This window comes from Oncorhynchus nerka, linkage group LG8, assembly GCF_034236695.1.
Source record: "Oncorhynchus nerka isolate Pitt River linkage group LG8, Oner_Uvic_2.0, whole genome shotgun sequence".
Taxonomy (NCBI): domain Eukaryota; kingdom Metazoa; phylum Chordata; class Actinopteri; order Salmoniformes; family Salmonidae; genus Oncorhynchus; species Oncorhynchus nerka.
In genome coordinates, this window is record NC_088403.1 from 71,663,314 (window position 1) to 71,673,313 (window position 10,000).

Sequence of the window (10,000 nt, forward strand, 5' to 3'; positions counted from 1 at the left end):
CTGCCTCGTGGGCTAAAGGGGAAGGAGAGACAGAGCGGGAGGGGAGGAGCGAGAGAGAGAGGGAGGGGAGGAAGACAGAGAGAGGGAGGGGAGGAAGACAGAGAGAGGGAGGAGAGGAGGGAGGAAGACAGAGAGAGGGAGGGGAGGAGGGAGGAAGACAGAGAGAGGGAGGGGAGGAAGACAGAGAGAGGAAGGGGAGGAGGGAGGAAGACAGAGAGAGGGAGGGGAGGAAGACAGAGAGAGGGAGGGGAGGAAGACAGAGAGAGGGAGGGGAGGAGGGAGGAAGACAGAGAGACGTATGGGAGGAAGACAGAGGGAGGGGAGGAAGACAGAGGGAGGGGAGGAAGACAGAAAGAGGAGGGGGAGGAAGACAGAGAGACAGGGGAGGAAGACAGAGAGAGGGGGAGGAGGAAGACAAAGAGAGGAAGGAGGGGCAGGAGAGGGAGGGAGAGAGCAGGAGAGAGGAGGCGGGAGAGGGAGAGATGAGGGAGAGATGAGGGGGAGAGGGAGGGAGAGAGGAGTGGGGAGAGGGGGAGATGAGGGACAGAGGAAGGGGAGAGGGAGGGAGAGGGGAGGGGGAGAGGGAGGGAGAGAGGATGGGGAGAGGGGGAGATGAGGGACAGAGGAAGGGGGAGAGGGGAGATGAGGGAGAGAGGAGGGGGAGAGGGGAGATGAGAGAGAGAGGAGGGGGAGAGGGAGGGAGAGGGAGAGATGAGGGAGAGAGGAGGGGGAGCGGGAGGGAGAGCAGGAGAGAGGGGAGAGGGAGAGATGATGGAGAGAGGAGGGGGAGAGGGAGAGATGAGGGAGAGAGGAAGGGAGAGAGAGAGAGATGAGGGAGAGAGGAGGGGGAGAGGGGAGATGAGGGAGAGAGGACGGGGGAGATGAGGGAGAGAGGAAGGGGCATATGAGGGAGAGAGGAAGGGGGAGAGGGAGATGAGGAGAGAGGAAAGGGGAGATGAGGGAGAGAGGAGAGATGAGGGAGAGGGGGGAGAGGGGAGATGAGGGAGAGAGGACGGGGAGATGAGGGAGAGAGGAAGGGGGAGATGAGGGAGAGAGGAGGGGGAGAGGGGAGAGATGAGAGAGAGAGATGAGGGAGAGAGGACGGGGGAGAGGGGAGATGAGGGAGAGAGGAAGGGGCAGATGAGGGAGAGAGGAGGGGGAGAGGGGAGATGAGGAGAGAGGAAGGGGGAGATGAGGGAGAGAGGAGGGAGGAGAGGGGAGATGAGGGAGAGGGAAGGGGGAGATGAGGGAGAGAGGAGGGGGAGAGGGGAGAGATGAGAGAGAGAGATGAGGGAGAGAGGAGGGGGAGAGGGGGAGATGAGGGAGAGAGGGAGAGATGAGGGGAGGGGGAGATGAGGGAGAGAGGAGGGGGAGAGGGAGAGATGAGGGAGAGAGGGGAGATGAGGGGGAGGGAGATGAGGGAGAGAGGAGGGGGAGAGGGAGAGATGAGGGAGAGAGGAGGGAGGAGAGGAGAGGAGGGGGAGAGGGAGATGAGGGAGAGAGGGAGAGATGAGGGGAGGGGGAGATGAGGGAGAGAGAGGGGGAGAGGGGAGAGATGAGGGAGAGATGAGGGAGAGAGGACGGGGAGAGGGGAGATGAGGGAGAGAGGAAGGGGCAGATGAGGGAGAGGGAGGGGGAGAGGGGAGATGAGGGAGAGAGGAAGGGGGAGATGAGGGAGAGAGGAGGAGGAGAGGGAGATGAGGGAGAGAGGAAGGGGGAGATGAGGGAGAGAGGAGGGGGAGGGGGAGAGATGAGAGAGAGATGAGGGAGAGAGGAGGGGGAGAGGGGGAGATGAGGGAGAGAGGGAGAGATGAGGGGAGGGGGAGATGAGGGAGAGAGGAGGGGGAGAGGGAGAGATGAGGGAGAGAGGGAGAGATGAGGGGAGGGGAGATGAGGGAGAGAGGAGGGGGAGAGGAGATATGAGGGAGAGAGGAAGGGGAGATGAGGGAGAGAGGAGGGGGAGAGGGGAGAGATGAGAGAGAGAGATGAGGGAGAGAGGACGGGGAGAGGGGAGATGAGGGAGAGAGGAAGGGGCAGATGAGGGAGAGAGGAGGGGGAGAGGGGAGATGAGGGAGAGAGGAAGGGGGAGATGAGGGAGAGAGGAGGGAGGAGAGGGGAGATGAGGGAGAGAGGAAGGGGGAGATGAGGGAGAGAGGAGGGGGAGAGGGAGAGATGAGAGAGAGAGATGAGGGAGAGAGGAGGGGGAGAGGGGGAGATGAGGGAGAGATGAGGGGAGGGGGGATGAGGGAGAGAGGAGGGGGAGAGGGAGAGATGAGGGAGAGAGGGAGAGATGAGGGGGAGAGGGAGATGAGGGAGAGAGGAGGGGGAGAGGGAGAGATGAGGGAGAGAGGAGGGGGAGAGGAGAGGAGGGGGAGAGAGGGGAGATGAGGGAGAGAGGGAGAGATGAGGGAGAGAGGAGGGGGAGAGGGGAGAGATGAGAGAGAGAGATGAGGGAGAGAGGACGGGGGGAGAGGGGAGATGAGGGAGAGAGGAAGGGGGAGATGAGGGAGAGAGGAGGGGGAGAGGGGAGATGAGGGAGAGAGGAAGGGGGAGATGAGGGAGAGAGGAGGGAGGAGAGGGGAGATGAGGGAGAGAGGAAGGGGGAGATGAGGGAGAGAGGAGGGGGAGAGGGGAGAGATGAGAGAGAGAGATGAGGGAGAGAGGACGGGGAGAGGGGAGATGAGGGAGAGAGGAAGGGGCAGATGGGAGATGAGGGAGAGAGGAAGGGGGAGATGAGGGAGAGAGGAGGGAGGAGAGGGGAGATGAGGGAGAGAGGAAGGGGGAGATGAGGGAGAGAGGAGGGGGAGAGGGGAGAGATGAGAGAGAGAGATGAGGGAGAGAGGAGGGGGAGAGGGGGAGATGAGGGAGAGAGGGAGAGATGAGGGGAGGGGGAGATGAGGGAGAGAGGAGGGGGAGAGGGAGAGATGAGGGGAGAGGGAGAGATGAGGGGAGGGGGAGATGAGGGAGAGAGGAGGGGGAGAGGGAGAGATGAGGGAGAGAGGAGGGGGAGAGGAGAGGAGGGGGAGAGGGGGAGATGAGGGAGAGGGAGAGATGAGGGGGAGGGGGAGATGAGGGAGAGAGGAGGGGGAGAGGGAGAGATGAGGGAGAGAGGAGGGGAGAGGAGAGGAGGGGGAGAGGGGGAGATGAGGGAGAGAGGGAGAGATGAGGGGAGGGGGAGATGAGGGAGAGAGGAGGGGGAGAGGAGAGGAGGGGGAGAGGGGGAGAGATGAGGGGAGAGGGGAGATGAGGGAGAGAGGAGGGGGAGGGGAGATGAGGGAGAGAGGAGAGAGAAGGGGATGGTGAACATCAGTAAAGTCCAGAAGTTCAGGGTGTTGAGGATTAAAACCATTCTGCCATCTAGAGGACACAGTAACAACCATTCTGCCATCTAGAGGACACAGTAACAACCATTCTGCCAACTAGTGGACACAGTAACAACCATTCTGCCAACTAGTGGACACAGTAACAACCATTCTGCCAACTAGTGGACACAGTAACAACCATTCTGCCATCTAGAGGACACAGTAACAACCATTCTGCCAACTAGTGGACACAGTAACAACCATTCTGCCATCTAGAGGACACAGTAACAACCATTCTGCCATCTAGTGGACACAGTAACAACCATTCTGCCATCTAGAGGCTCAGTAACAACCATTCTGCCATCTAGAGGACACAGTAACAACCATTCTGCCATCTAGTGGACACAGTAACAACCATTCTGCCAACTAGAGGACACAGTAACAACCATTCTGCCAACTAGAGGACACAGTAACAACCATTCTGCCAACTAGAGGACACAGTAACAACCATTCTGCCATCTAGAGGACACAGTAACAACCATTCTGCCATCTAGAGGACGCAGTAACAACCATTCAGCCATCTAGAGGACACAGTAACAACCATTCAGCCATCTAGAGGACACAGTAACAACCATTCAGCCATCTAGAGGACACAGTAACAACCATTCTGCCATCTAGAGGACACAGTAACAACCATTCTGCCATCTAGAGGACACAGTAACAACCATTCTGCCATCTAGAGGACACAGTAACAACCATTCTGCCAACTAGAGGACACAGTAACAACCATTCTGCCAACTAGAGGACACAGTAACAACCATTCTGCCAACTAGAGGACACAGTAACAACCATTCTGCCATCTAGTGGACACAGTAACAACCATTCTGCCAACTAGAGGACACAGTAACAACCATTCTGCCAACTAGAGGACACAGTAACAACCATTCTGCCAACTAGAGGACACAGTAACAACCATTCTGCCAACTAGTGGACACAGTAACAACCATTCTGCCATCTAGAGGACACAGTAACAACCATTCTGCCATCTAGTGGACACAGTAACAACCATTCAGCCATCTAGAGGACACAGTAACAACCATTCTGCCATCTAGAGGACACAGTAACAACCATTCTGCCAACTAGAGGACACAGTAACAACCATTCTGCCATCTAGTGGACACAGTAACAACCATTCTGCCATCTAGTGGACACAGTAACAACCATTCAGCCATCTAGAGGACACAGTAACAACCATTCTGCCATCTAGAGGACACAGTAACAACCATTCTGCCATCTAGAGGACACAGTAACAACCATTCTGCAACAACCATTCTGCCATCTAGAGGACACAGTAACAACCATTCTGCCAACTAGAGGACACAGTAACAACCATTCTGCCATCTAGAGGACACAGTAACAACCATTCTGCCATCTAGAGGACACAGTAACAACCATTCTGCCATCTAGAGGACACAGTAAAAACCATTCTGCCATCTAGAGGACACAGTAACAACCATTCTGCCATCTAGTGGACACAGTAACAACCATTCTGCCATCTAGAGGACACAGTAACAACCATTCTGCCATCTAGTGGACACAGTAACAACCATTCTGCCATCTAGAGGACACAGTAACAACCATCTAGAGGACACAGTCTTCTGCCATCTAGAGGACACAGTAACAACCATTCTGCCATCTAGAGGACACAGTAACAACCATTCTGCCATCTAGAGGACACAGTAACAACCATTCTGCCATCTAGAGGACACAGTAACAACCATTCTGCCATCTAGTGGACACAGTAACAACCATTCTGCCATCTATCTAGAGGACACAGTAACAACCATTCTGCCATCTAGTGGACAAAGTAACAACCATTCTGCCATCTAGTGGACACAGTAACAACCATTCTGCCATCTAGAGGACACAGTAACAACCATTCTGCCATCTAGTGGACACAGTAACAACCATTCTGCCATCTAGAGGACACAGTAACAACCATTCTGCAACAACCATTCTGCCATCTAGAGGACACAGTAACAACCATTCTGCCATCTAGAGGACACAGTAACAACCATTCTGCCATCTAGAGGACACAGTAACAACCATTCTGCCATCTAGTGGACACAGTAACAACCATTCTGCCATCTAGAGGACACAGTAACAACCATTCTGCCAACTAGAGGACACAGTAACAACCATTCTGCCAACTAGTGGACACAGTAACAACCATTCTGCCATCTAGAGGACACAGTAACAACCATTCTGCCATCTAGTGGACACAGTAACAACCATTCAGCCATCTAGAGGACACAGTAACAACCATTCTGCCATCTAGAGGACACAGTAACAACCATTCTGCCAACTAGAGGACACAGTAACAACCATTCTGCCATCTAGTGGACACAGTAACAACCATTCTGCCATCTAGTGGACACAGTAACAACCATTCAGCCATCTAGAGGACACAGTAACAACCATTCTGCCATCTAGAGGACACAGTAACAACCATTCTGCCATCTAGAGGACACAGTAACAACCATTCTGCAACAACCATTCTGCCATCTAGAGGACACAGTAACAACCATTCTGCAACAACCATTCTGCCATCTAGAGGACACAGTAACAACCATTCTGCCATCTAGAGGACACAGTAACAACCATTCTGCCATCTAGAGGACACAGTAACAACCATTCTGCCATCTAGAGGACACAGTAACAACCATTCTGCCATCTAGTGGACACAGTAACAACCATTCTGCCATCTAGAGGACACAGTAACAACCATTCTGCCATCTAGTGGACACAGTAACAACCATTCTGCCATCTAGAGGACACAGTAACAACCATTCTGCCATCTAGAGGACACAGTAACAACCATTCTGCCATCTAGAGGACACAGTAACAACCATTCTGCCATCTAGAGGACACAGTAACAACCATTCTGCCATCTAGAGGACACAGTAACAACCATTCTGCCATCTAGAGGACACAGTAACAACCATTCTGCCATCTAGTGGACACAGTAACAACCATTCTGCCATCTAGAGGACACAGTAACAACCATTCTGCCATCTAGTGGACAAAGTAACAACCATTCTGCCATCTAGTGGACACAGTAACAACCATTCTGCCATCTAGAGGACACAGTAACAACCATTCTGCCATCTAGTGGACACAGTAACAACCATTCTGCCATCTAGAGGACACAGTAACAACCATTCTGCAACAACCATTCTGCCATCTAGAGGACACAGTAACAACCATTCTGCCATCTAGAGGACACAGTAACAACCATTCTGCCATCTAGAGGACACAGTAACAACCATTCTGCCATCTAGTGGACACAGTAACAACCATTCTGCCATCTAGAGGACACAGTAACAACCATTCTGCCATCTAGTGGACACCGTGCGTTTACCTACCAGGGCAGTAGCTCCGTAGGACTCCAGGCTGAATAAGTGAAGCGGGGACGGTGCTCTGGTCAAACACGCAGCTGTAATGTCCAGTAGCCTCCAACCAGGGACCTGTTATCAACACCTTCACACCACCCTGACAAGACATAAATATAAACTACCTATTAGTCTCACTTTCTATTTCTCTGCTCAGGTTTACATGAAGGTTAATTTGAACCTATTTCTCTGCTCAGGTTTACATGAAGGTTAATTTGAACCTATTTCTCTGCTCAGGTTTACATGAAGGTTAATTTGAACCTATTTCTCTGCTCAGGTTTAGGTGAATTTGAACCTATTTCTCTGCTCAGGTTTAGGTTCATTTGAACCTATTTCTCTGCTCAGGTTTAGGTTAATTTGAACCTATTTCTCTGCTCAGGTTTAGGTTAATTTGAACCTATTTCTCTGCTCAGGTTTAGGTTAATTTGAACCTATTTCTCTGCTCAGGTTTAGGTTCATTTGAACCTATTTCTCTGCTCAGGTTTAGGTTAATTTGAACCTATTTCTCTGCTCAGGTTTAGGTTAATTTGAACCTATTTCTCTGCTCAGGTTTAGGTTAATTTGAACCTATTTCTCTGCTCAGGTTTAGGTTAATTTGAACCTATTTCTCTGCTCAGGTTTAGGTTAATTTGAACCTATTTCTCTGCTCAGGTTTAGGTTAATTTGAACCTATTTCTCTGCTCAGGTTTAGGTGAAGGTTTATTTGAAAACCTTGCACACATACAGCAACATACATAACATGTGATCTCATAAATACAGTCAAATCTATAATCAATATAAGGTCATTAAATCAACCCAGACAGGCCCCCCTCTCCCCTGTCTCACCTCTGGGTAGGACCACTCGGGGGAGAAGTCTGTGATGGTTGCTAGGCGTTGTAGCTCAGTCCCGTTGTTAGGGGGAAGAGGGGGGAAGGGGAGGAAGGACGAGGAGGGGGAGGGCTGGGGAGGAACCATGTAACGTACCCCCGTAGGGAACAGGCTGGTGGGAGCCGGGTTCGGGACGAGGACCGAGGTGTGTGTGTGTGTGTTGGGGGCGTCGGCCTCTGTGATGAGGTCAGGGAACTGGCTGTCGAACGATATCTCTAGCTCATCCGTGACCTCCGACCTTTGACCCGTGTCCATGGGTGTGTCCTCTGCCTCGTAGCCCCGCCCCCTCTCCTCCTTTACTCTAACCCGCCCATTAGCCATATTGGTCATGTTAACATTACCCATAGCGGCATTGGCACTGTCCATATTAACAGTAGTCGAAAGAGCCATGTTTGCATTAGCCACGTTGTTGATGTTAGCAAACAGGGACTCTAAGGGAGTCGGCTGGCTGAGTCTCTGGTGCAGGAGTAAGAGCTGCCTCCCCCTCTCCCTTTCCACCTCCCTCTGCCTCTCCCTTTCCACCTCTTTCTCCATCTCTCTCTCCTGACTCTGAAGACGTTTGTGTTGCAGCAGGAGGAGTTGAGAGTGGTGGTTCTGGGTCAGGGTCAGTGGGGTCGGGGTCGGGGTGGGGTTAAAGTGCATAGAGGTCATGGGTTGGGGGAGGTGCTGCTGGAGCTCTTTGGGCTCTAGGACGACCAATGGCTGCTCTCCGTCCTGCCTGTGAGGCTGCAGATTGGGCGCCATCTGCTGAGTGGGAGGGGTCTGCTGCGTTTCGTGGCGAATCAGGAGCAGCGATGATGATGCTTTTCTGTGGTGTTGCCCTGACGACGACGGCTTGGGGGATTGGCTTCGCTGGAGGAGAGCCAGTTTGGTGGGCGGGTGCCCCTCTTCTCTCCCCTCCTCCCTCTGTCTTTCTCTCTCTCCATCTGCCTCCCCCCTCTCCCCCTCTGTCTCCCCCAGAGGGCCCAGGGCCAGCGCTGATTCCAGACACAGAGGCAGGAGAGAAGGGGCGGAGTGGGACGGAGAGAGGGATAGAGAAAGGGATGGAGGGAGGGAGGAAGAAGGGGCGGAGTGGGACGGAGAGAGGGATAGAGAAAGGGATGGAGGGAGGGAGGAAGAAGGGGCGGAGTGGGACGGAGAGAGGGATAGAGAAAGGGATGGAGGGAGGGAGGAAGAAGGGGCGGAGTGGGACGGAGAGAGGGATAGAGAATGGGATGGAGGGAGGGAGGAAGAAGGGATAGAGTGGGACGGAGAGAGGGATAGAGAAAGGGTTGGAGGGAGGGAGGAAGAAGGGGCGGAGTGGGACGGAGAAAGGGATAGAGAAAGGGTTGGAGGGAGGGAGGAAGAAGGGGCGGAGTGGGAGGGAGAAAGGGATAGAGAAAGGGTTGGAGGGAGGGAGGAAGAAGGGATAGAGGTCTGGAGCACCACTCTCTCTTCATTCTTCCTCTCTGCCTCAGAAGAGAGGGATGAGAGAGAGGAGGGAGGGGATGAGCAGGGGGAGGGGACGGGGGAGAGGGAGAGAGTGAGGGAGGGTGCATGTGGGGAGGAGGAGGGGGAGGAGAGGGTGAGGAGGGGGAGAGTGCCTCCGTAGGTCTGACCCTGTTTAGGACTGTTCAGAAAGGAGTCTGGATCGAAGACAGGTTGGCAGGGTGAGGGAGAGGGGGCGGCAGGAGGGAGAGGGTGCAGGAGAGATGGAGAGGGGGATGGAGTGAGGAGTAGTCCCCCTATAACGGGTGAAGACAGGAGGGTGAGGCTGAGAGTAGCCACCCCGGGGTTGGGGGGGAGGGGGTGGGTGGAGCAGGTGGGGTTGGGGGAGGGGGTGTCTGGTTTAGGGGGACGGGGAGAGTACCAGCTGACCTGAACGGGAAAGAGACAGACTCGACTCCCGCTCTCCTCCACCCTGCGTCCCGATGACCCCCGCCGTAGTCATGACGATCACCGCATTCTGCGGTAGGGCAACCGTCGTCAGGCCCCGCTGGTCACCATAGAAATTGTTGGTGGTGCCGTTGCTAACGGCGATGGTTGCTGTGCGGTGAGCCTGAGGGGGGGATGATGAGGAGGAGGAGGAGGAGGAGGGGGGAGAGGGGGAGGAAGAGACTCCCTCATGTCTCCCTACCAGGCTGGTAGACCCTCCAAGCTTTACCTGGGAGTGTGTGTGTGAGGGGGGAGGGTGTGTGTGTGGGGAAGGTTTCTTCTCGCCGCCTGCAGGGATGTCTCCCCCTCCTGTCTCCCCCTCAGCCAGGGGTGAGGCTGACATGGCAGGGCTGGTAGCGGGCAGTTTGGGGGAGATAATGCGATGTTTGGTGCTGTTACAGCGGTGGGGAATGTTAGCTCCAGGAGACGCTGGAAGGAAGAAGGTAAGATAGCGAGTGAGGGAGA

The 10,000-nt window shown here is 54.1% G+C and overlaps 1 protein-coding gene across 1 annotated transcript in view; it reads right to left on the reverse strand.

Moving 5' to 3' along the window:
* camta2 (calmodulin binding transcription activator 2) overlaps positions 1-10,000 on the reverse strand; it is a 152,711-nt gene that overhangs the window by 101,788 nt on the left and 40,923 nt on the right. The window contains 4 exon segments of the mRNA XM_065022045.1: positions 1-12; positions 6,728-6,854; positions 7,580-9,458; positions 9,460-9,964. The exon segment at positions 1-12 is cut by the window's left edge and continues 123 nt beyond it. Coding sequence (XP_064878117.1) covers positions 1-12; positions 6,728-6,854; positions 7,580-9,458; positions 9,460-9,964 — 2,523 coding nt within the window.